General features: G+C 50.5%; 1 protein-coding gene across 1 annotated transcript; it reads left to right on the top strand.

Moving 5' to 3' along the window:
• Positions 1-9124: 9124 nt before the first annotated feature.
• LOC142908534 (uncharacterized) lies at positions 9125-25821 on the top strand. The gene is made up of 5 exons (XM_076059273.1): positions 9125-9176; positions 15640-16535; positions 18691-18796; positions 22154-22251; positions 25692-25821. The coding sequence occupies exons 1-5, from the start codon at positions 9125-9127 to the stop codon at positions 25740-25742; spliced, it is 1203 nt and encodes a 400-aa protein (XP_075915388.1). The 3' UTR covers positions 25743-25821.
• The last annotated feature ends 224 nt before the right edge of the window (positions 25822-26045 follow it).

Here is a 26045-nt window from a genome sequence, read left to right as displayed (position 1 = left end):
CTCACTCAGTCACTCACCAGCTCGCTCACCAGCTCACTCAGTCACTCACCAGCTCGCTCACCAACTCGCTCACCAGCTCACTCACCAGCTCACTCACCAGTTCAGTCAGTCACTCACCAGCTCGCTCTCCAGCTCACTCACTCACTCAGTCAGTCACTCAGTCAGTCACTCACTCACTCATCAACTCGCTCACCAGCTCAGTCAGTCACTCACTCACTCACCAACTCGCTCACCAGCTCGCTCACCAGCTCAGTCAGTCACTCACTCACTCACCAACTCGCTCACCAGCTCGCTCACCAGCTCAGTCAGTCACTCAGTCACTCATCAACTCACTCACCAGCTCAGTCACTCAGTCACTCAGTCACTCAGTCACCAGCTCACTCACCAGCTCAGTCAGTCACTCAGTCAGTCACTCGCTCACTCATCAACTCACTCACCAGCTCAGTCAGTCGCTCAGTCACTCAGTCAGTCACTCACTCACTCACCAACTCGCTCACCAGCTCGCTCACCAGCTCACTCACTCACTCATCAACTCACTCACCAGCTCACTCACCAGCTCAGTCAGTCACTCACTCAGTCACTCACCAGCTCGCTCACCAGCTCAGTCACTCACCAGCTCGCTCACCAGTTCAGTCAGTCACTCACCAACTCGCTCACCAGCTCAGTCAGTCACTCAGTCACTCATCAACTCACTCACCAGCTCGCTCACCAGCTCAGTCAGTCACTCACCAGCTCAGTCACCAGCTCGCTCACCAGCTCAGTCAGTCACTCACTCACTCACCAGCTCGCTCACCAGCTCGCTCACCAGCTCGCTCACCAGTTCAGTCAGTCACTCACTCACTCAGTCACTCACTCATCAACTCACTCACCAGCTCAGTCACTCAGTCACTCACTCAGTCAGTCACTCACTCACTCATCAACTCACTCACCAGCTCACTCACCAGCTCGCTCACCAGCTCGCTCACCAGCTCACTCACTCACTCACCAGCTCACTCACCAGCTCACTCACCAGCTCGCTCACCAGCTCGCTCACCAGCTCGCTCACCAGCTCACTCACTCACTCATCAACTCACTCACCAGCTCAGTCACTCACTCATCAATTCACTCAGTCAGTCAGTCAGTCACTCGCTCACTCATCAACTCACTCACCAGCTCAGTCAGTCACTCAGTCAGTCAGTCAGTCACTCACTCATCAATTCACTCAGTCAGTCAGTCACTCGCTCGCTCACTCATCAACTCACTCACCAGCTCAGTCACTCAGTCATTCACTCACTCACTCACCAACTCACTCACTCAGTCATTCACTCATCAATTCATTCACTCAGTCACTCACTCAGTCAGTCAGTCACTCACTCAGTCACTCAGTCAGTCACTCGTTCACTCACCAGCTCGCTCACCAGCTCGCTCACCAGCTCAGTCAGTCAGTCAGTCACTCACTCAGTCAGTCAGTCACTCACCAGCTCAGTCACTCACTCATCAATTCACTCAGTCAGTCTGTCAGTCACTCGCTCGCTCACTCATCAGCTCACTCACCAGCTCAGTCACTCAGTCACTCAGTCAGTCAGTCACTCACTCAGTCACTCAGTCAGTCACTCACTCACTCAGTCACCAGCTCATCAATTCACTCAGTCACTCAGTCACTCACTCACTCACCAGCTCACTCACCAGCTCAGTCACTCAGTCACTCACTCACTCACCAGCTCACTCACCAGCTCGCTCACCAGCTCAGTCAGTCACTCACTCAGTCACTCATCAACTCACACATCAGCTCAGTCACTCAGTCACCAGCTCACTCACTCAGTCATTCACTCATCAATTCATTCACTCACTCACCAGCTCAGTCAGTCAGTCACTCGGTCAGTCACTCAGTCAGTCACCAGCTCACTCACCAGCTCGCTCACCAGCTCACTCACCAGTTCAGTCAGTCAGTCACTCGGTCAGTCACTCAGTCACTCACCAGCTCACTCACCAGCTCACTCACCAGTTCAGTCAGTCAGTCACTCGGTAAGTCACTCAGTCAGTCACCAGCTCACTCACCAGCTCGCTCACCAGCTCACTCACCAGTTCAGTCAGTTAGTCAATCGGTCAGTCACTCAGTCAGTCACCAGCTCACTCACCAGCTCACTCACCAGTTCAGTCAGTCAGTCACTCGGTAAGTCACTCAGTCAGTCACCAGCTCACTCACCAGCTCACTCACCAGCTCACTCACCAGTTCAGTCAGTCAGTCACTCGGTAAGTCACTCAGTCACTCACCAGTTCACTCACCAGCTCACTCACCAGCTCACTCATCAGTTCAGTCAGTCAGTCACTCGGTCAGTCACTCAGTCAGTCACCAGCTCACTCACCAGCTCGCTCACCAGCTCAGTCACCAGCTCAGTCACTCACTCACTCACTCGCTCACCAACTCACCAGCTCAGTCAGTCACTCAGTCAGTCACTCACTCACCAGCTCACTCACCAGCTCAGTCACTCAGTCACTCACTCAGTCAGTCACTCGCTCACCAGCTCACTCATTCAGTCACTCACTCACTCACTCACCAACTCACCAGCTCAGTCAGTCACTCACCAGCTCACTCACCAGCTCAGTCACTCAGTCAGTCACTCACCAGATAACTCACCAGCTCACTCATTCAGTCACTCGCTCGCTCACCAACTCACTCACCAGCTCGCTAACAGCACTTGCCCCTACAGTCTGTTAAGGCTATATGGGGGATCTTTGTGTCACTGTGTGTGTCACTGTGTGTGTCTCTGTGTGAGTCTCTGTGTGTGAGTCACTGTGTGAGTCTCTGTGTGTGTCACTGTGTGAGTCTCTGTGTGTGTCTCTGTGTGAGTCTCTGTGTGTGTGTGTGTGTCACTGTGTGTGTGTCACTGTGTGTGTGTCACTGTGTGTGTCACTGTGTGTGTGTCTCTGTGTGTGTCACTGTGTGTGTCACTGTGTGTGTGTCACTGTGTGTGTGTGTGTCACTGTGTGTGTGTCACTGTGTGTGTGTCACTGTGTGTGTCACTGTGTGTGTGTGTGTCACTGTGTGTGTCACTGTGTGTGTCACTGTGTGTGTGTCTCTGTGTGAGTCTCTGTGTGTGTGTGTGTCACTGTGTGTGTGTGTGTGTCACTGTGTGTGTGTCACTGTGTGTGTGTCACTGTGTGTGTCACTGTGTGTGTGTCACTGTGTGTGTCACTGTGTGTGTGTCACTGTGTGTGTGTCACTGTGTGTGTCACTGTGTGTGTGTCTCTGTGTGTGTCACTGTGTGTGTCACTGTGTGTGTGTCACTGTGTGTGTGTCACTGTGTGTGTGTCACTGTGTGTGTGTCACTGTGTGTGTCACTGTGTGTGTGTGTGTCACTGTGTGTGTCACTGTGTGTGTCACTGTGTGTGTGTCTCTGTGTGAGTCTCTGTGTGTGTGTGTGTCACTGTGTGTGTGTGTGTGTGTCACTGTGTGTGTCACTGTGTGTGTGTCACTGTGTGTGTGTCACTATGTGTGTCACTGTGTGTGTGTCACTGTGTGTGTCACTGTGTGAGTCACTGTGTGTGTGTGTCACTGTGTGTGTCACTGTGTGTGTGTCACTGTGTGTGTGTGTGTGTCACTGTGTGTGTGTCACTGTGTGTGTGTCACTGTGTGTGTGTCACTGTGTGTGTCACTGTGTGTGTGTCACTGTGTGTGTCACTGTGTGTGTGTCACTGTGTGTGTGTCACTGTGTGTGTCACTGTGTGTGTGTCACTGTGTGTGTCACTGTGTGTGTGTCACTGTGTGTGTGTCACTGTGTGTGTGTCACTGTGTGTGTGTCACTGTGTGTGTGTCACTGTGTGTGTAACTGTGTGTGTGTCACTGTGTGTGTGTCACTGTGTGTGTGTCACTGTGTGTGTGTCACTGTGTGTGTGTCACTGTGTGTGTCACTGTGTGTGTCACTGTGTGTGTGTCACTGTGTGTGTCACTGTGTGTGTCACTGTGTGTGTGTCACTGTGTGTGTCACTGTGTGTGTGTGTCACTGTGTGTGTCACTGTGTGTGTCACTGTGTGTGTCACTGTGTGTGTGTCACTGTGTGTGTGTCACTGTGTGTGTCACTGTGTGTGTGTCACTGTGTGTGTCACTGTGTGTGTCACTGTGTGTGTGTCACTGTGTGTGTCACTGTGTGTGTCACTGTGTGTGTGTCACTGTGTGTGTCACTGTGTGTGTGTCACTGTGTGTGTGTCACTGTGTGTGTCACTGTGTGTGTCACTGTGTGTGTGTCACTGTGTGTGTGTGTCACTGTGTGTGTCACTGTGTGTGTGTGTCACTGTGTGTGTCACTGTGTGTGTGTCACTGTGTGTGTCACTGTGTGTGTCACTGTGTGTGTGTGTCACTGTGTTTGTCACTGTGTGTGTCACTGTGTGTGTCACTGTGTGTGTGTCACTGTGTGTGTGTCACTGTGTGTGTCACTGTGTGTGTGTCACTGTGTGTGTGTGTCACTGTGTGTGTCACTGTGTGTGTGTCACTGTGTGTGTCACTGTGTGTGTGTCACTGTGTGTGTGTCACTGTGTGTGTGTCACTGTGTGTGTCACTGTGTGTGTGTGTCACTGTGTGTGTGTCACTGTGTGTGTCACTGTGTGTGTCACTGTGTGTGTGTGTCACTGTGTGTGTGTCACTGTGTGTGTCACTGTGTGTGTCACTGTGTGTGTGTCACTGTGTGTGTGTCACTGTGTGTGTCACTGTGTGTGTGTGTCACTGTGTGTGTCACTGTGTGTGTGTCACTGTGTGTGTGTCACTGTGTGTGTGTCACTGTGTGTGTCACTGTGTGTGTGTCACTGTGTGTGTGTCACTGTGTGTGTCACTGTGTGTGTGTCACTGTGTGTGTCACTGTGTGTGTGTCACTGTGTGTGTGTGTGTGTCACTGTGTGTGTCACTGTGTGTGTCACTGTGTGTGTCACTGTGTGTGTGTCACTGTGTGTGTCACTGTGTGTGTCACTGTGTGTGTCACTGTGTGTGTGTCACTGTGTGTGTCACTGTGTGTGTCACTGTGTGTGTCACTGTGTGTGTGTCACTGTGTGTGTCACTGTGTGTGTGTGTGTCACTGTGTGTGTCACTGTGTGTGTGTCACTGTGTGTGTGTCACTGTGTGTGTCACTGTGTGTGTCACTGTGTGTGTGTCACTGTGTGTGTCACTGTGTGTGTCACTGTGTGTGTGTCACTGTGTGTGTGTGTCACTGTGTGTGTGTGTCACTGTGTGTGTCACTGTGTGTGTCACTGTGTGTGTCACTGTGTGTGTCACTGTGTGTGTCACTGTGTGTGTCACTGTGTGTGTCACTGTGTGTGTGTCACTGTGTGTGTCACTGTGTGTGTCACTGTGTGTGTGTCACTGTGTGTGTCACTGTGTGTGTCACTCTGTCACTGTGTGTGTGTCACTGTGTGTGTGTGTCACTGTGTGTGTCACTGTGTGTGTGTGTCACTGTGTGTGTCACTGTGTGTGTGTCACTGTGTGTGTCACTGTGTGTGTGTCACTGTGTGTGTCACTGTGTGTGTGTCACTGTGTGTGTCACTGTGTGTGTCACTGTGTGTGTCACTGTGTGTGTGTCACTGTGTGTGTCACTGTGTGTGTGTCACTGTGTGTGTGTCACTGTGTGTGTCACTGTGTGTGTCACTGTGTGTGTCACTGTGTGTGTGTCACTGTGTGTGTCACTGTGTGTGTGTCACTGTGTGTGTCACTGTGTGTGTCACTGTGTGTGTGTGTCACTGTGTGTGTGTCACTGTGTGTGTGTCACTGTGTGTGTCACTGTGTGTGTGTAACAGATGATGAGTCTGCTGACTATCGCCTACCTGAGTGTCTGCACCTTCTCCACCCTGTGTGTGTGTCACTGTGTGTGTCACTGTGTGTGTCACTGTGTGTGTCACTGTGTGTGTCACTGTGTGTGTCACTGTGTGTGTGTCACTGTGTGTGTCACTGTGTGTGTGTCACTGTGTGTGTGTGTGTGTCACTGTGTGTGTCACTGTGTGTGTCACTGTGTGTGTGTCACTGTGTGTGTCACTGTGTGTGTCACTGTGTGTGTCACTGTGTGTGTGTCACTGTGTGTGTGTGTGTGTGTCACTGTGTGTGTCACTGTGTGTGTCACTGTGTGTGTCACTGTGTGTGTGTCACTGTGTGTGTGTGTCACTGTGTGTGTGTGTCACTGTGTGTGTGTCACTGTGTGTGTCACTGTGTGTGTGTCACTGTGTGTGTCACTGTGTGTGTGTCACTGTGTGTGTGTCACTGTGTGTGTCACTGTGTGTGTGTCACTGTGTGTGTCACTGTGTGTGTCACTGTGTGTGTCACTGTGTGTGTGTCACTGTGTGTGTCACTGTGTGTGTCACTGTGTGTGTCACTGTGTGTGTGTCACTGTGTGTGTGTCACTGTGTGTGTCACTGTGTGTGTGTGTACACTGTGTGTGTGTCACTGTGTGTGTCACTGTGTGTGTGTCACTGTGTGTGTGTCACTGTGTGTGTCACTGTGTGTGTCACTGTGTGTGTCACTGTGTGTGTCACTGTGTGTGTGTGTCACTGTGTGTGTCACTGTGTGTGTCACTGTGTGTGTCACTGTGTGTGTGTAACAGATGATGAGTCTGCTGACTATCGCCTACCTGAGTGTCTGCACCTTCTCCACCCTGTGTGTGTGTCACTGTGTGTGTGTCACTGTGTGTGTGTGTCACTGTGTGTGTGTCACTGTGTGTGTCACTGTGTGTGTCACTGTGTGTGTCACTGTGTGTGTGTCACTGTGTGTGTGTCACTGTGTGTGTCACTGTGTGTGTGTCACTGTGTGTGTGTGTCACTGTGTGTGTCACTGTGTGTGTCACTGTGTGTGTGTCACTGTGTGTGTCACTGTGTGAGTCACTGTGTGTGTGTGTCACTGTGTGTGTCACTGTGTGTGTGTCACTGTGTGTGTGTGTGTGTGTCACTGTGTGTGTGTCACTGTGTGTGTGTCACTGTGTGTGTCACTGTGTGTGTGTGTCACTGTGTGTGTCACTGTGTGTGTCACTGTGTGTGTGTGTGTGTCACTGTGTGTGTGTGTCACTGTGTGTGTGTCACTGTGTGTCACTGTGTGTGTCACTGTGTGTGTCACTGTGTGTGTCACTGTGTGTATCACTGTGTGTGTGTCACTGTGTGTGTCACTGTGTGTGTGTCACTGTGTGTGTGTCACTGTGTGTGTGTCACTGTGTGTGTGTCACTGTGTGTGTCACTGTGTGTGTGTGTCACTGTGTGTGTGTCACTGTGTGTGTGTGTCATTGTGTGTGTCACTGTGTGTGTCACTGTGTGTGTGTCACTGTGTGTGTCACTGTGTGTGTGTGTCACTGTGTGTGTGTGTGTCACTGTGTGTGTCACTGTGTGTGTGTGTGTCACTGTGTGTGTGTCACTGTGTGTGTCACTGTGTGTGTCACTGTGTATGTCACTGTGTGTGTGTAACAGATGATGAGTCTCCTGACTATCGCCTACCTGAGTGTCTGCACCTTCTCCACCCTGTGTGTGTGTCACTGTGTGTGTCACTGTGTGTGTCACTGTGTGTGTGTGTCACTGTGTGTGTCACTGTGTGTGTGTCACTGTGTGTGTCACTGTGTGTGTCACTGTGTGTGTGTGTCACTGTGTGTGTGTCACTGTGTGTGTCACTGTGTGTGTGTCACTGTGTGTGTGTGTCACTGTGTGTGTGTGTGTCACTGTGTGTGTGTCACTGTGTGTGTCACTGTGTGTGTGTCACTGTGTGTGTCACTGTGTGTGTGTCACTGTGTGTGTCACTGTGTGTGTGTCACTGTGTGTGTCACTGTGTGTGTCACTGTGTGTGTCACTGTGTGTCACTGTGTGTGTGTCACTGTGTGTGTGTCACTGTGTGTGTCACTGTGTGTGTCACTGTGTGTGTGTCACTGTGTGTGTCACTGTGTGTGTGTCACTGTGTGTGTCACTGTGTGTGTCACTGTGTGTGTGTGTCACTGTGTGTGTGTCACTGTGTGTGTCACTGTGTGTGTGTCACTGTGTGTGTGTGTCACTGTGTGTGTGTCACTGTGTGTGTGTCACTGTGTGTGTCACTGTGTGTGTGTAACAGATGATGAGTCTCCTGACTATCGCCTACCTGAGTGTCTGCACCTTCTCTACCCTGTGTGTGTGTCACTGTGTGTGTCACTGTGTGTGTCACTGTGTGTGTGTCACTGTGTGTGTCACTGTGTGTGTGTCACTGTGTGTGTCACTGTGTGTGTGTGTCACTGTGTGTGTCACTGTGTGTGTGTGTCACTGTGTGTGTGTCACTGTGTGTGTCACTGTGTGTGTCACTGTGTGTGTGTCACTGTGTGTGTGTGTGTCACTGTGTGTGTCACTGTGTGTGTCACTGTGTGTGTCACTGTGTGTGTCACTGTGTGTGTGTCACTGTGTGTGTCACTGTGTGTGTCACTGTGTGTGTCACTGTGTGTGTCACTGTGTGTGTGTCACTGTGTGTGTGTCACTGTGTGTGTCACTGTGTGTGTCACTGTGTGTGTGTCACTGTGTGTGTGTCACTGTGTGTGTCACTGTGTGTGTGTGTCACTGTGTGTGTGTCACTGTGTGTGTCACTGTGTGTGTCACTGTGTGTGTGTCACTGTGTGTGTGTGTCACTGTGTGTGTCACTGTGTGTGTCACTGTGTGTGTCACTGTGTGTGTCACTGTGTGTGTCACTGTGTGTGTCACTGTGTGTGTCACTGTGTGTGTCACTGTGTGTGTGTCACTGTGTGTGTGTCACTGTGTGTGTCACTGTGTGTGTCACTGTGTGTGTCACTGTGTGTGTGTCACTGTGTGTGTCACTGTGTGTGTCACTGTGTGTGTGTAACAGATGATGAGTCTCCTGACTATCGCCTACCTGAGTGTCTGCACCTTCTCCACCCTGTGTGTGTGTCACTGTGTGTGTCACTGTGTGTGTCACTGTGTGTGTCACTGTGTGTGTCACTGTGTGTGTGTCACTGTGTGTGTCACTGTGTGTGTCACTGTGTGTGTGTCACTGTGTGTGTGTGTCACTGTGTGTGTGTGTCACTGTGTGTGTGTCACTGTGTGTGTCACTGTGTGTGTGTATCACTGTGTGTGTGTGTCACTGTGTGTGTGTGTCACTGTGTGTGTGTCACTGTGTGTGTGTGTCACTGTGTGTGTCACTGTGTGTGTGTAACAGATGATGAGTCTCCTGGCTATCGCCTACCTGAGTGTCTGCACATTCTCCACCCTGTGTGTGTGTCACTGTGTGTGTGTCACTGTGTGTGTCACTGTGTGTGTGTCACTGTGTGTGTCACTGTGTGTGTCACTGTGTGTGTGTCACTGTGTGTGTCACTGTGTGTGTGTAACAGATGATGAGTCTGCTGACTATCGCCTACCTGAGTGTCTGCACATTCTCTACCCTGTGTGTGTGTCACTGTGTGTGTGTCACTGTGTGTGTCACTGTGTGTGTCACTGTGTGTGTCACTGTGTGTGTGTCACTGTGTGTGTCACTGTGTGTGTGTAACAGATGATGAGTCTGCTGACTATCGCCTACCTGAGTGTCTGCACCTTCTCCACCCTGTGTGTGTGTCACTGTGTGTGTCACTGTGTGTGTCACTGTGTGTGTCACTGTGTGTGTGTCACTGTGTGTGTGTGTCACTGTGTGTGTGTCACTGTGTGTGTGTGTCACTGTGTGTGTCACTGTGTGTGTGTCACTGTGTGTGTCACTGTGTGTGTCACTGTGTGTGTCACTGTGTGTGTCACTGTGTGTGTGTGTGTCACTGTGTGTGTCACTGTGTGTGTCACTGCGTGTGTGTCACTGTGTGTGTGTCACTGTGTGTGTCACTGTGTGTGTCACTGTGTGTGTCACTGTGTGTGTCACTGTGTGTGTGTGTGTCACTGTGTGTGTGTCACTGTGTGTGTCACTGTGTGTGTCACTGTGTGTGTGTAACAGATGATGAGTCTCCTGACTATCGCCTACCTGAGTGTCTGCACCTTCTCCACCCTGTGTGTGTGTCACTGTGTGTGTGTCACTGTGTGTGTCACTGTGTGTGTGTCACTGTGTGTGTCACTGTGTGTGTCACTGTGTGTCACTGTGTGTGTGTCACTGTGTGTGTGTGTCACTGTGTGTGTCACTGTGTGTGTGTGTCACTGTGTGTGTGTGTCACTGTGTGTGTGTGTGTCACTGTGTGTGTCACTGTGTGTGTCACTGTGTGTGTGTGTGTCACTGTGTGTGTGTGTCACTGCGTGTGTGTCACTGTGTGTGTCACTGTGTGTGTCACTGTGTGTGTGTCACTGTGTGTGTGTGTCACTGTGTGTGTGTCACTGTGTGTGTGTGTCACTGTGTGTGTCACTGTGTGTGTGTCACTGTGTGTGTCACTGTGTGTGTCACTGTGTGTGTCACTGTGTGTGTCACTGTGTGTGTGTGTGTCACTGTGTGTGTCACTGTGTGTGTCACTGCGTGTGTGTCACTGTGTGTGTGTCACTGTGTGTGTCACTGTGTGTGTCACTGTGTGTGTCACTGTGTGTGTCACTGTGTGTGTGTGTGTCACTGTGTGTGTGTCACTGTGTGTGTCACTGTGTGTGTCACTGTGTGTGTGTAACAGATGATGAGTCTCCTGACTATCGCCTACCTGAGTGTCTGCACCTTCTCCACCCTGTGTGTGTGTCACTGTGTGTGTGTCACTGTGTGTGTCACTGTGTGTGTGTCACTGTGTGTGTCACTGTGTGTGTCACTGTGTGTCACTGTGTGTGTGTCACTGTGTGTGTGTGTCACTGTGTGTGTCACTGTGTGTGTGTGTCACTGTGTGTGTGTGTCACTGTGTGTGTGTGTGTCACTGTGTGTGTCACTGTGTGTGTCACTGTGTGTGTGTGTGTCACTGTGTGTGTGTGTCACTGCGTGTGTGTCACTGTGTGTGTGTCACTGTGTGTGTCACTGTGTGTGTCACTGTGTGTGTCACTGTGTGTGTGTGTGTGTCACTGTGTGTGTGTCACTGTGTGTGTCACTGTGTGTGTGTCACTGTGTGTGTGTCACTGTGTGTGTCACTGTGTGTGTGTCACTGTGTGTGTCACTGTGTGTGTGTGTCACTGTGTGTGTGTCACTGTGTGTGTGTCACTGTGTGTGTGTCACTGTGTGTGTGTGTGTCACTGTGTGTGTCACTGTGTGTGTCACTGTGTGTGTCACTGTGTGTGTGTCACTGTGTGTGTGTAACAGATGATGAGTCTGCTGACTATCGCCTACCTGAGTGTCTGCACCTTCTCCACCCTGTGTGTGTGTCACTGTGTGTGTGTCACTGTGTGTGTGTCACTGTGTGTGTCACTGTGTGTGTGTCACTGTGTGTGTGTGTCACTGTGTGTGTCACTGTGTGTGTGTCACTGTGTGTGTGTGTCACTGTGTGTGTCACTGTGTGTGTGTCACTGTGTGTGTGTGTCACTGTGTGTGTGTCACTGTGTGTGTCACTGTGTGTCACTGTGTGTGTCACTGTGTGTGTCACTGTGTGTGTCACTGTGTGTGTGTGTCACTGTGTGTGTGTCACTGTGTGTGTCACTGTGTGTCACTGTGTGTGTCACTGTGTGTGTGTCACTGTGTGTGTGTCACTGTGTGTGTGTCACTGTGTGTGTGTCACTGTGTGTGTGTGTCACTGTGTGTGTCACTGTGTGTGTGTCACTGTGTGTGTCACTGTGTGTGTGTCACTGTGTGTGTGTCACTGTGTGTGTCACTGTGTGTGTGTCACTGTGTGTGTCACTGTGTGTGTGTCACTGTGTGTGTCACTGTGTGTGTGTCACTGTGTGTGTCACTGTGTGTGTCACTGTGTGTGTCACTGTGTGTGTGTCACTGTGTGTGTGTGTGTCACTGTGTGTGTCACTGTGTGTGTGTAACAGATGATGAGTCTGCTGACTATCGCCTACCTGAGTGTCTGCACATTCTCTACCCTGTGTGTGTGTCACTGTGTGTGTCACTGTGTGTGTCACTGTGTGTGTGTCACTGTGTGTGTGTCACTGTGTGTGTGTCACTGTGTGTGTGTCACTGTGTGTGTGTCACTGTGTGTGTCACTGTGTGTGTCACTGTGTGTGTCACTGTGTGTGTCACTGTGTGTGTGTCACTGTGTGTGTGTCACTGTGTGTGTCACTGTGTGTGTGTCACTGTCTGTGTCACTGTGTATGTGTCACTGTGTGTGTGTCACTGTGTGTGTCACTGTGTGTGTGTGTGTCACTGTGTGTGTCACTGTGTGTGTGTAACAGATGATGAGTCTCCTGACTATCGCCTACCTGAGTGTCTGCACCTTCTCCACCCTGTGTGTGTGTCACTGTGTGTGTCACTGTGTGTGTGTCACTGTGTGTGTGTGTGTGTGTCACTGTGTGTGTCACTGTGTGTGTGTGTCACTGTGTGTGTGTCACTGTGTGTGTCACTGTGTGTGTCACTGTGTGTGTCACTGTGTGTGTGTCACTGTGTGTGTGTCACTGTGTGTGTCACTGTGTGTGTGTGTCACTGTGTGTGTCACTGTGTGTGTGTGTGTCACTGTGTGTGTCACTGTGTGTGTCACTGTGTGTGTGTCACTGTGTGTGTCACTGTGTGTGTGTCACTGTGTGTGTCACTGTGTGTGTGTCACTGTGTGTGTGTCACTGTGTGTGTGTCACTGTGTGTGTGTCACTGTGTGTGTCACTGTGTGTGTGTCACTGTGTGTGTGTCACTGTGTGTGTGTGTCACTGTGTGTGTCACTGTGTGTGTCACTGTGTGTGTCACTGTGTGTGTCACTGTGTGTGTCACTGTGTGTGTGTGTCACTGTGTGTGTGTCACTGTGTGTGTCACTGTGTGTGTATCACTGTGTGTGTGTCACTGTGTGTGTCACTGTGTGTGTCACTGTGTGTGTCACTGTGTGTGTCACTGTGTGTGTCACTGTGTGTGTCACTGTGTGTGTGTCACTGTCTGTGTCACTGTGTATGTGTCACTGTGTGTGTGTCACTGTGTGTGTCACTGTGTGTGTGTGTGTCACTGTGTGTGTCACTGTGTGTGTGTAACAGATGATGAGTCTGCTGACTATCGCCTACCTGAGTGTCTGCACCTTCTCCACCCTGTGTGTGTGTCACTGTGTGTGTCACTGTGTGTGTCACTGTGTGTGTCACTGTGTGTGTCACTGTGTGTGTCACTGGGTGTGTCACTGTGTGTGTGTCACTGTGTGTGTCACTGTGTGTGTCACTGTGTGTGTGTCACTGTGTGTGTGTCACTGTGTGTGTCACTGTGTGTGTCACTGTGTGTGTGTCACTGTGTGTGTCACTGTGTGTGTGTCACTGTGTGTGTGTCACTGTGTGTGTGTCACTGTGTGTGTCACTGTGTGTGTGTAACAGATGATGAGTCTCCTGACTATCGCCTACCTGAGTGTCTGCACCTTCTCTACCCTGTGTGTGTGTCACTGTGTGTGTCACTGTGTGTGTCACTGTGTGTGTGTCACTGTGTGTGTCACTGTGTGTGTCACTGTGTGTGTCACTGTGTGTGTGTCACTGTGTGTGTCACTGTGTGTGTGTCACTGTGTGTGTGTCACTGTGTGTGTGTCACTGTGTGTGTGTCACTGTGTGTGTGTCACTGTGTGTGTCACTGTGTGTGTGTCACTGTGTGTGTCACTGTGTGTGTGTGTCACTGTGTGTGTCACTGTGTGTGTGTGTCACTGTGTGTGTGTCACTGTGTGTGTCACTGTGTGTGTGTCACTGTGTGTGTCACTGTGTGTGTCACTGTGTGTGTGTCACTGTGTGTGTGTCACTGTGTGTGTGTGTCACTGTGTGTGTGTCACTGTGTGTGTGTCACTGTGTGTGTCACTGTGTGTGTCACTGTGTGTGTCACTGTGTGTGTGTCACTGTGTGTGTGTCACTGTGTGTGTCACTGTGTGTGTCACTGTGTGTGTGTCACTGTGTGTGTCACTGTGTGTGTGTAACAGATGATGAGTCTGCTGACTATCGCCTACCTGAGTGTCTGCACCTTCTCCACCCTGTGTGTGTGTCACTGTGTGTGTCACTGTGTGTGTGTGTCACTGTGTGTGTGTCACTGTGTGTGTCACTGTGTGTGTGTCACTGTGTGTGTGTGTCACTGTGTGTGTGTCACTGTGTGTGTCACTGTGTGTGTCACTGTGTGTGTGTGTCACTGTGTGTGTCACTGTGTGTGTCACTGTGTGTGTGTGTCACTGTGTGTGTCACTGTGTGTGTGTCACTGTGTGTGTGTCACTGTGTGTGTCACTGTGTGTGTCACTGTGTGTGTCACTGTGTGTGTGTCACTGTGTGTGTCACTGTGTGTGTCACTGTGTGTGTCACTGTGTGTGTGTCACTGTGTGTGTCACTGTGTGTGTGTAACAGATGATGAGTCTGCTGACTATCGCCTACCTGAGTGTCTGCACCTTCTCCACCCTGTGTGTGTGTCACTGTGTGTGTCACTGTGTGTGTCACTGTGTGTGTGTGTCACTGTGTGTGTGTCACTGTGTGTGTCACTGTGTGTGTCACTGTGTGTGTGTGTCACTGTGTGTGTCACTGTGTGTGTCACTGTGTGTGTGTGTCACTGTGTGTGTCACTGTGTGTGTGTCACTGTGTGTGTGTCACTGTGTGTGTCACTGTGTGTGTCACTGTGTGTGTCACTGTGTGTGTGTCACTGTGTGTGTCACTGTGTGTGTGTAACAGATGATGAGTCTCCTGACTATCGCCTACCTGAGTGTCTGCACCTTCTCCACCCTGTGTGTGTGTCACTGTGTGTGTCACTGTGTGTGTGTCACTGTGTGTGTCACTGTGTGTGTCACTGTGTGTGTGTCACTGTGTGTGTGTCACTGTGTGTGTGTCACTGTGTGTGTCACTGTGTGTGTCACTGTGTGTGTCACTGTGTGTGTCACTGTGTGTGTGTGTCACTGTGTGTGTGTGTCACTGTGTGTGTCACTGTGTGTGTCACTGTGTGTGTGTGTCACTGTGTGTGTCACTGTGTGTGTCACTGTGTGTGTGTGTCACTGTGTGTGTCACTGTGTGTGTGTCACTGTGTGTGTGTCACTGTGTGTGTCACTGTGTGTGTCACTGTGTGTGTCACTGTGTGTGTGTCACTGTGTGTGTCACTGTGTGTGTGTAACAGATGATGAGTCTCCTGACTATCGCCTACCTGAGTGTCTGCACCTTCTCCACCCTGTGTGTGTGTCACTGTGTGTGTCACTGTGTGTGTCACTGTGTGTGTGTCACTGTGTGTGTGTCACTGTGTGTGTGTGTCACTGTGTGTGTCACTGTGTGTGTGTCACTGTGTGTGTCACTGTGTGTGTGTCACTGTGTGTGTGTCACTGTGTGTGTGTCACTGTGTGTGTCACTGTGTGTGTGTCACTGTGTGTGTCACTGTGTGTGTGTCACTGTGTGTGTCACTGTGTGTGTCACTGTGTGTGTCACTGTGTGTGTCACTGTGTGTGTGTAACAGATGATGAGTCTCCTGACTATCGCCTACCTGAGTGTCTGCACCTTCTCCACCCTGTGTGTGTGTCACTGTGTGTGTCACTGTGTGTGTCACTGTGTGTCACTGTGTGTGTCACTGTGTGTGTGTAACAGATGATGAGTCTCCTGACTATCGCCTACCTGAGTGTCTGCACCTTCTCTACCCTGTGTGTGTGTCACTGTGTGTGTCACTGTGTGTGTCACTGTGTGTGTCACTGTGTGTGTCACTGTGTGTGTGTAACAGATGATGAGTCTCCTGACTATCGCCTACCTGAGTGTCTGCACCTTCTCCACCCTGTGTGTGTGTCACTGTGTGTGTGTCACTGTGTGTGTCACTGTGTGTGTCACTGTGTGTGTGTCACTGTGTGTGTCACTGTGTGTGTCACTGTGTGTGTCACTGTGTGTGTCACTGTGTGTGTCACTGTGTGTGTGTAACAGATGATGAGTCTCCTGACTATCGCCTACCTGAGTGTCTGCACATTCTCCACCCTGTGTGTGTGTCACTGTGTGTGTCACTGTGTGTGTCACTGTGTGTGTGTCACTGTGTGTGTCACTGTGTGTGTCACTGTGTGTGTCACTGTGTGTGTCACTGTGTGTGTCACTGTGTGTGTGTAACAGATGATGAGTCTCCTGACTATCGCCTACCTGAGTGTCTGCACATTCTCCACCCTGTGTGTGTGTCACTGTGTGTGTCACTGTGTGTGTCACTGTGTGTGTGTCACTGTGTGTGTCACTGTGTGTGTCACTGTGTGTGTCACTGTGTGTGTCACTGTGTGTGTCACTGTGTGTGTCACTGTGTGTGTGTAACAGATGATGAGTCTCCTGACTATCGCCTACCTGAGTGTCTGCACATTCTCCACCCTGTGTGTGTGTCACTGTGTGTGTGTCACTGTGTGTGTGTCACTGTGTGTGTCACTGTGTGTGTCACTGTGTGTGTCACTGTGTGTGTGTCACTGTGTGTGTGTCACTGTGTGTGTGTCACTGTGTGTGTGTGTCACTGTGTGTGTCACTGTGTGTGTCACTGTGTGTGTGTAACAGATGATGAGTCTCCTGACTATCGCCTACCTGAGTGTCTGCACATTCTCCACCGTGTTCCGTATTCGCCTCTTCAACCTCTACCATCTGGCCCCGCACCACCAAACCAACCACCACAGCCTCCTCTTCAGTGGCATGTGGGTGGTGGTGAGCGTGGTGGTGAGCGTGGTGGTGAGCGTGGTGGTGAGTGTAGTGGTGGTGGTGAGCGTGGTGGTGAGTGTAGTGGTGGTGGTGAGCGTGGTGGTGGTGAGCGTGGTGGTGAGTGTGGTGGTGAGTGTAGTGGTGGTGGTGAGCGTGGTGGTGAGTGTAGTGGTGGTGGTGAGCGTGGTGGTGGTGGTGAGCGTGGTGGTAAGTGTAGTGGTGGTGAGTGTGGTGGTGGTGGTGAGGGTGGTGGTGAGGGTGGTGGTGAGCGTGGTGGTGAGGGTGGTGGTGGTGAGCGTGGTGATGGTGGTGGTGGTGGTGAGCGTGGTGGTGGTGGTGAGGGTGGTGGTGAGGGTGGTGGTGAGCGTGGTGATGGTGAGGGTGGTGGTGGTGAGCGTGGTGATGGTGGTGGTGGTGGTGAGCGTGGTGGTGAGGGTGGTGGTGAGTGTGGTGGTGAGCGTGGTGGTGAGCGTGGTATTGGTGAGTGTGGTGGTGAGCGTGGTGGTGGTGAGTGTGGTGGTGGGTGTGGTGGTGAGCGTGGTATTGGTGAGTGTAGTGGTGATGGTGAGTGTGGTGGTGAGTGTGGTGGTGAGTGTGGTGGTGGTGGTGGTGAGCGTGGTGGTGAGTGTGGTGGTGGTGGTGATGGTGGTGGTGGTGAGTGTGGTGGTGAGCGTGGTGGTGATGGTGAGTGTGGTGGTGAGTGTGGTGGTGAGCGTGGTGGTGGTGGTGGTGGTGGTGATGGTGGTGGTGGTGAGCGTGGTGGTGAGCGTGGTGGTGGTGAGCGTGGTGGTGAGTGTAGTGGTGGTGGTGAGCGTGGTGGTGAGTGTGGTGGTGAGCTTGGTGGTGAGGGTGGTGAGCGTGGTGGTGATGGTGAGTGTGGTGGTGAGCGTGGTGGTGAGCGTGGTGGTGGTGAGCGTGGTGGTGAGTGTAGTGGTGGTGGTGAGCGTGGTGAGGGTGGTGGTGAGCGTGGTGGTGGTGGTGGTGGTGAGTGTGGTGGTGTTGGTGAGTGTGGTAGTGGTGGTGGTGGTGGTGAGTGTGGTGGTGTTGGTGAGTGTGGTGGTGGTGGTGGTGAGTGTGGTGATGGTGGTGGTGTTGGTGATGGTGATGGTGAGTGTGGTGGTGAGGGTGGTGAGTGTGGTGGTGGTGGTGGTGATGGTGGTGGTGAGTGTGGTGGTGGTGGTGGTGGTGAGTGTGGTGGTGGTGGTGGTGTTGGTGATGGTGATGGTGGTGATGGTGGTGGTGAGCGTGGTGGTGAGCGTGGTGGTGAGCGTGGTGGTGAGCGTGGTGGTGAGCGTGGTGGTGAGCGTGGTGGTGGTGAGCGTGGTGGTGAGTGTGGTGGTGGTGAGGGTGGTGGTGAGGGTGGTGGTGAGCGTGGTGGTGGTGGTGAGCGTGGTGGTGAGTGTGGTGGTGAGCGTGGTGGTGAGGGTGGTGGTGGTGAGGGTAGTGAGTGTGGTGGTGAGCGTGGTGGTGAGTGTGGTGGTGAGTGTGGTGGTGGTGAGTGTGGTGGTGAGGGTGGTGGTGAGTGTGGTGGTGGTGGTGATGGTGGTGGTGGTGGTGGTGTTGGTGGTGGTGAGTGTGGTGGTGGTTGTGGTGGTGGTGAGTGTGGTGGTGATGGTGAGTGTGGTGGTGAGTGTAGTGGTGATGGTGAGTGTGGTGGTGAGTGTAGTGGTGATGGTGAGTGTGGTGGTGAGTGTAGTGGTGATGGTGAGTGTGGTGGTGAGTGTAGTGGTGATGGTGAGTGTGGTGGTGAGTGTGGTGGTGAGTGTGGTGGTGGTGGTAGTTGTGGTGGTAGTGGTTGTTGTTTAATGTTGTTGTTGTTGTGGTGAATGTTGTTGTTGTTGTTGTGATGGTTGTGGTGGTTGTGGTGGTGGTGGTGGTTGTGGTGGTGGTTGTGGTGGTGGTGGTGGTGGTTGTGGTGGTGGTTGTGGTGGTTGTGGTGGTTGTGGTGGTGGTGGTTGTGGTGGTTGTGGTGGTTGTTAACGTTGTGGTGGTGGTGGTTGTTTAATGTTAATGTTATTGTTGTTGTTGTGGTGGTGGTTGTGGTGGTGGTGGTGGTTGTTGTTTAATGTTGTTGTTGTGATGGTTGTTGTTTAATGTTAATGTTGTTGTTGTTGTTTATTAATGATGATGTTATTGTTGTTGTGGTCTCAGGCTCTTCTGTCGGCTCACTCCACCCCTCTGCCTCAACTTCCTGGGACTCATTCACATCGACACACACATCTCTCAACACACACATATAGAGACAGCCTACACACAGGTGAGTGAGTGAGTGAGAGAGAGACACACATCTCTCAACACACACATATAGAGACAGCCTACACACAGGTGAGTGAGAGAGACACACATCTCTCAACACACACATATAGAGACAGCCTACACACAGGTGAGAGAGACACACATCTCTCAACACACTCATATAGAGACAGCCTACACACAGGTGGGTGAGAGTGAGTGGGTGAGTGAGTGAGTGGGTGAGTGGGTGGGTGAGTGGGTGGGTGGGTGAGTGGGTGAGTGAGTGGGTGGGTGAGTGAGTGAGTGAGAGAGAGACACACATCTCTCAACACACCCACATCGAGACAGCCTACACAGAGGTGGGTGAGTGGGTGGGTGCGTGAGTGGGTGAGTGAGTGAGTGGGTGAGTGAGTGAGTGAGAGAGACACACATCTCTCAACACACACACATCGAGACAGCCTACACAGAGGTGAGTGGGTGGGTGGGTGAGTGGGTGAGTGAGTGGGTGAGTGGGTGGGTGAGTGAGTGGGTGCGTGAGTGGGTGAGTGAGTGACTGGGTGAGTGGGTGAGTGAGTGAGAGAGAGACACACATCTCTCAACACACACACATCGAGACAGCCTACACAGAGGTGAGTGAGTGAGAGAGACACACATCTCTCAACACACACATATAGAGACAGCCTACACAGAGGTGAGTGGGTGGGTGGGTGAGTGGGTGAGTGAGTGGGTGAGTGGGTGGGTGGGTGAGTGGGTGAGTGGGTGGGTGAGTGGGTGAGTGAGTGAGTGGGTGAGTGGGTGGGTGGGTGAGTGGGTGAGTGAGTGAGTGGGTGAGTGAGTGGGTGAGTGAGTGAGAGAGACACACATCTCTCAACACACCCACATCGAGACAGCCTACACAGAGGTGGGTGGGTGAGTGAGTGGGTGAGTGAGTGAGTGGGTGAGTGGGTGAGTGAGTGGGTGAGTGAGTGGGTGGGTGGGTGAGTGGGTGAGTGAGTGAGAGAGAGACACACATCTCTCAACACACACACATCGAGACAGCCTACACAGAGGTGGGTGGGTGAGTGAGTGAGAGAGAGACACACATCTCTCAACACACACACATCGAGACAGCCTACACAGAGGTGAGAGAGAGAGAGTGGGTGGGTGAGTGGGTGAGTGGGTGGGTGAGTGAGTGGGTGGGTGAGTGAGAGAGAGAGACACACATCTCTCAGCACACACACATCGAGACAGCCTACACAGAGGTGGGTGGGTGAGTGGGTGAGTGGGTAAGTGGGTGAGTGAGTGAGTGAGAGAGAGACACACATCTCTCAACACACCCATATCGAGACAGCCTACACAGTGGTGGGTGGGTGGGTGGGTGAGTGAGTGGGTGGGTGGGTGAGTGAGTGGGTGGGTGGGTGAGTGAGTGGGTGAGTGAGTGAGTGAGTGGGTGGGTGAGTGGGTGAGTGAGTGGGTGGGTGGGCGAGTGAGTGAGTGGGTGAGTGAATGAGTGGGTGGGGGAGTGAGTGAGTGGGTGAGTGGGTGAGTGAGTGAGTGAGTGGGTGAGTGGGTGAGTGAGTGGGTGGGTGAGTGAGTGAGTGGGTGAGTGGGTGTGTGAGTGAGTGGGTGGGTGAGTGGGTGAGTGAGTGAGTGGGTGGGTGCGTGGGTGAGTGAGTGGGTGAGTGAGAGAGACACACATCTCTCAACACACTCATATAGAGACAGCCTACACACAGGTGGGTGAGAGTGAGTGGGTGAGTGAGTGAGTGGGTGAGTGGGTGGGTGAGTGGGTGGGTGGGTGAGTGGGTGAGTGAGTGGGTGGGTGAGTGAGTGAGTGAGAGAGAGACACACATCTCTCAACACACACACATCGAGACAGCCTACACAGAGGTGGGTGAGTGGGTGGGTGCGTGAGTGGGTGAGTGAGTGAGTGGGTGAGTGAGTGAGTGAGAGAGACACACATCTCTCAACACACACACATCGAGACAGCCTACACAGAGGTGAGTGGGTGGGTGGGTGAGTGGGTGAGTGAGTGGGTGAGTGGGTGGGTGAGTGAGTGGGTGCGTGAGTGGGTGAGTGAGTGACTGGGTGAGTGGGTGAGTGAGTGAGAGAGAGACACACATCTCTCAACACACACACATCGAGACAGCCTACACAGAGGTGAGTGAGTGAGAGAGACACACATCTCTCAACACACACATATAGAGACAGCCTACACAGAGGTGAGTGGGTGGGTGGGTGAGTGGGTGAGTGAGTGGGTGAGTGGGTGGGTGGGTGAGTGGGTGAGTGGGTGGGTGAGTGGGTGAGTGAGTGAGTGGGTGAGTGGGTGGGTGGGTGAGTGGGTGAGTGAGTGAGTGGGTGAGTGAGTGGGTGAGTGAGTGAGAGAGACACACATCTCTCAACACACCCACATCGAGACAGCCTACACAGAGGTGGGTGGGTGAGTGAGTGGGTGAGTGAGTGAGTGGGTGAGTGGGTGAGTGAGTGGGTGAGTGAGTGGGTGGGTGGGTGAGTGGGTGAGTGAGTGAGAGAGAGACACACATCTCTCAACACACACACATCGAGACAGCCTACACAGAGGTGGGTGGGTGAGTGAGTGAGAGAGAGACACACATCTCTCAACACACACACATCGAGACAGCCTACACAGAGGTGAGAGAGAGAGAGTGGGTGGGTGAGTGGGTGAGTGGGTGGGTGAGTGAGTGGGTGGGTGAGTGAGAGAGAGAGACACACATCTCTCAGCACACACACATCGAGACAGCCTACACAGAGGTGGGTGGGTGAGTGGGTGAGTGGGTAAGTGGGTGAGTGAGTGAGTGAGAGAGAGACACACATCTCTCAACACACCCATATCGAGACAGCCTACACAGTGGTGGGTGGGTGGGTGGGTGAGTGAGTGGGTGGGTGGGTGAGTGAGTGGGTGGGTGGGTGAGTGAGTGGGTGAGTGAGTGAGTGAGTGGGTGGGTGAGTGGGTGAGTGAGTGGGTGGGTGGGCGAGTGAGTGAGTGGGTGAGTGAATGAGTGGGTGGGGGAGTGAGTGAGTGGGTGAGTGGGTGAGTGAGTGAGTGAGTGGGTGAGTGGGTGAGTGAGTGGGTGGGTGAGTGAGTGAGTGGGTGAGTGGGTGTGTGAGTGAGTGGGTGGGTGAGTGGGTGAGTGAGTGAGTGGGTGGGTGCGTGGGTGAGTGAGTGGGTGAGTGAGAGAGACACACATCTCTCAACACACCCATATCGAGACAGCCTACACAGAGGTGGGTGAGTGGGTGGGTGAGTGGGTGAGTGAGTGGGTGGGTGAGTGGGTGGGTGAGTGTGTGGGTGATGGTACTACTACTACTGATGATGATGATGGTGGTGGTGGTGATGATGGTGATGGTACTACTACTGATGGTGGTGGTGCTCCCGCTACAGCTGATGGGACACATGGATGTGATCTCCTTCATGGCCGATGGATTTTACCTTTACTACCCCATCACCATCGTCCTCGTCTGCCTGGCGACATACTTCACGTGAGAGTCACTCACTCAGTCACTCACTCAGTCACTCACTCACTCACTCAGTCACTCAGTCACTCAGTCACTCAGTCACTCACTCAGACACTCAGTCAGTCACTCACTCAGTCACTCACTCACTCACTCAGTCAGTCAGTCATTCACGCACTCAGTCACTCACTCAGTCACTCACTCAGTCACTCACTCAGTCACTCACTCAGTCACTCACTCAGACACTCACTCAGTCACTCAGTCACTCACTCAGTCACTCACTCAGTCACTCACTCAGTCACTCACTCAGTCACTCAGTCACTCACTCACTCAGTCAGTCAGTCACTCACTCACTCAGTCACTCAGTCACTCACTCAGACACTCACTCAGTCACTCAGTCACTCACTCAGTCACTCGCTCACTCACTCAGTCAGTGACTCACTCACTCACTCAGTCACTCACTCAGTCACTCAGTCAGTCACTCACTCAGTCAGTCACTCACTCAGTCACTCAGTCAGTCACTCACTCAGTCAGTCACTCAGTCACTCACTCAGTCACTCACTCACTCACCCACTCACTCACTCACTCAGTCACTCACTCACCCACTCACTCACTCACTCACCCACTCACTCACTCACTCACCCACTCACTCACCCACCCACTCACCCAGTCACTCACTCACCCAGTCACTCACTCACCCACTCACTCACCTACTCACTCACTCACCCACTCACTCACCCTCTCACCCACCCACTCACTCACTCACCCAGCAACTCACTGACTGCGGATATCGGGAAGCCGTGAGTGTATGAGTGAGTGTATGAGTGAGTGAGTGTATGAGTGAGTGTATGAGTGAGTGAGTGAGTGTATGAGTGAGTGAGTGTATGAGTGAGTGAGTGTATGAGTGAGTGAGTGTATGAGTGAGTGAGTGTATGAATGAGTGAGTGTGTGAGTGAGTGAGTGTATGAGTTAGTGAGTGTATGAGTGAGTGTATGAGTGAGTGAGTGTATGAGTGAGTGAGTGTATGAGTGAGTGAGTGTATGAGTGAGTGAGTGTATGAGTGAGTGAGTATATGAGTGAGTGAGTGTATGAGTGAGTGAGTGTATGAGTGAGTGAGTGTATGAGTGAGTGAGTGTGTGAGTGAGTGTGTGAGTGAGTGAGTGTATGAGTGAGTGAGTGAGTGTGTGAGTGAGTGTATGAGTGAGTGAGTGTATGAGTGAGTGAGTGTATGAGTGTGTGTGTGAGTGAGTGTATGAGTGAGTGAGTGTATAAATGAGTGAGTGTAAGAGTGAGTGTATGAGTGAGTGAGTGTATGAGTGTGTGTGTGAGTGAGTGTATGAGTGAGTGAGTGTATAAGTGAGTGAGTGAGTGTATGAGTGAGTGTGTGTATGAGTGTGTGTATGAGTGAGTGTATGAGTGAGTGTATGAGTGAGTGTATGAGTGTGTGAGTGAGTGTATGAGTGAGTGAGTGTATGAGTGAGTGAGTGTATGAGTGAGTGAGTGTATGAGTGAGTGAGTGTATGAGTGAGTGTATGAGTGTGTGAGTGAGTGTATGAGTGAGTGAGTGTATGTGTGAGTGAGTGTAAGTGTGTAAGTGTGTATTAGTAAGTGTGTATTATTAAGTGTGTAAGTCTGTATTAGTAAGTGTGTAAGTGTGTATTAGTGATTGTGTAAGTGTGTATTAGTAAGTGTGTTTTAGTATGTGTGTATTAGTAAGTGCGTATTAGTAAGTGTGTGTTAGTAAGTGTGTATTAGTAAGTGTGTATTAGTAAGTGTGTATTAGTAAGTGTGTATTGGTAAGTGTGTATTAGTAAGTGCATATAAGTGTATATAAGTGTGTAAGTGTGTATATAAGTGTGTAAGTGTGTATGTGTAAGTGTGTATAAGTATATAAGTGTGTATATAAGTGTGTAAGTGTATTAGTAAGTGTATATAAGTGTGTAAGTGTGTATATAAGTGTATATAAGTGTGTGTAAGTGTGTATATAAGTGTGTATATAAGTGTGTTGGTAAGTGTGTATATAAGTGTATAAGTGTGTAAGTGTATATAAGTGTATAAGTGTGTAAGTGTGTATATAAGTGTGTAAGTGTGTATAAGTGTATTAGTAAGTGTATATAAGTGTATAAGTGTGTAAGTGTGTAAGTAAGTGTATTAGTAAGTGTGTATAAGTGTGTAAGTAAGTGTATTAGTAAGTGTATTAGTAAGTAAGTGTGTATAAGTGTGTAAGTGTGTATATAAGTGTGTATAAGTGTGTAAGTGTGTATATAAGTGTATATAAGTAGTGTGTATAGTGTTTAAGTGTATGTAAGTGTGTAAGTGTGTATATAAGTGTGTAATTGTGTGTGTATATAAGTGTGTAAGTGTGTATATAAGTGTATTAGTAAGTGTATTAGTAAGTGTGTATATAGTGTATAAGTGTGTAAGTGTGTATATAAGTGTATTAGTAAAGTGTGTATATAGTGTATATGTGTGTGTGTATATAATATAGTAAGTGTGTAAGTGTGTGTAAGTGTGTATAGTGTGTATATAAGTGTGTAAGTGTATAGTGTGTCTAAGTGTGTATATAAGTGTGTAAGTGTGTATATAAGTGTGTAAGGGGTGTTTATATGGGGTTGCCTGTGTGTAAGTGTGTGTAAGTGTGTAAGTGTGTATATAAGTGTGTAAGTGTATAAGTGTGTAAGTCTGTATATAAGTGTGTAAGTGTGTATATAAGTGTGTAAGTGTGTATATAACTGTATATAAGTGTGTGTAAGTGTGTAAGTGTGTATATAAGTGTGTATATAAGTGTGTAAGTGTGTATATAAGTGTGTAAGTGTGTGAGTGTGTATGCATATAAGTGTATATAAGTGTATATAAGTGTGTAAGTGTGTATTAGTAAGTGTGTATAAGTGTATATAAGTGTGTAAGTGTGTATATAAGTGTATATAAGTGTGTAAGTGTGTATTAGTAAGTGTGTATAAGTGTGTAAGTGTGTATATAAGTGTATTAGTAAGTGTGTACGTGTATTAGTAAGTGTATATAAGTGTGTATAAGTGTATAAGTGTGTATATAAGTGTGTAAGTGTGTATAAGTGTATATAAGTGTGTATATAAGTGTGTATATAAGTGTGTAAGTGTGTATAAGTGTGTAAGTGTATATAAGTGTATTAGTAAGTGTGTACGTGTATTAGTAAGTGTATATAAGTGTGTAAGTGTGTATTAGTAAGTGTGTATAAGTGTATATAAGTGTGTAAGTGTGTAAGTGTATTAGTAAGTGTGTATAAGTGTATATAAGTGTGTAAGTGTGTGAGTGTGTATGTATATAAGTGTGTATAAGTGTATATAAGTGTGTAAGTGTGTATTAGTAAGTGTGTATAAGTGTGTAAGTGTGTAAGTGTATTAGTAAGTGTGTAAGTGTGTGAGTGTGTATGTATATAAGTGTGTATAAGTGTGTAAGTGTGTATAAGTGTGTAAGTGTATAATCTCCAGGATGGGTTCACGTCTCCTCAAGCTCCTCGGCTTCCAGCAGTTCATCGGTGACGATGACATGACCTCTGACCTCATCGAAGAGGGCACAGAGTTGCTCAGACGAGGTGATGGTGGTGGTGGTGATGGTGGTGGTGGTGATGGTGATGGTGGTGGTGGTGGTGATGATGGTGGTGATGGTGATGGTGGTGGTGGTGGTGGTGGTGATGGTGGTGGTGATGGTGGTGGTGGTGGTGGTGGTGGTGATGGTGATGGTGGTGGTGGTGGTGGTGATGGTGGTGGTGGTGATGATGGTGGTGGTGGTGGTGGTGATGGTGGTGGTGATGGTGATGGTGGTGATGGTGATGGTGGTGATGG

Source organism: Petromyzon marinus (assembly GCF_048934315.1).
Source record: "Petromyzon marinus isolate PM22_M1 ecotype Great Lakes invasive population chromosome 85 unlocalized genomic scaffold, UKy_Petmar_22M1.pri1.0 chr85_unloc.2, whole genome shotgun sequence".
In the NCBI taxonomy this organism is placed as follows: Eukaryota; Metazoa; Chordata; class Hyperoartia; order Petromyzontiformes; family Petromyzontidae; genus Petromyzon; species Petromyzon marinus.
The sequence above is the reverse complement of the archived record's forward strand: the minus strand, read 5'-3'. Positions and strand labels throughout refer to the sequence as shown.

What these genes read in the sequence shown, in the direction of transcription:
- LOC142908534 (XM_076059273.1), top strand. Translation starts at nt 9,125, where the DNA reads ATGAGTCTCCTGGCTATCGCCTACCTGAGTGTCTGCACATTCTCCACC. An exon ending in AGCCTCCTCTTCAGTGGCAT is followed by an intron (nt 16,536 to 18,690) that starts GTGGGTGGTGGT and finishes TTGTGGTCTCAG; the next exon opens with GCTCTTCTGTCGGCTCACTC. An exon ending in TAGAGACAGCCTACACACAG is followed by an intron (nt 18,797 to 22,153) that starts GTGAGTGAGTGA and finishes CTCCCGCTACAG; the next exon opens with CTGATGGGACACATGGATGT.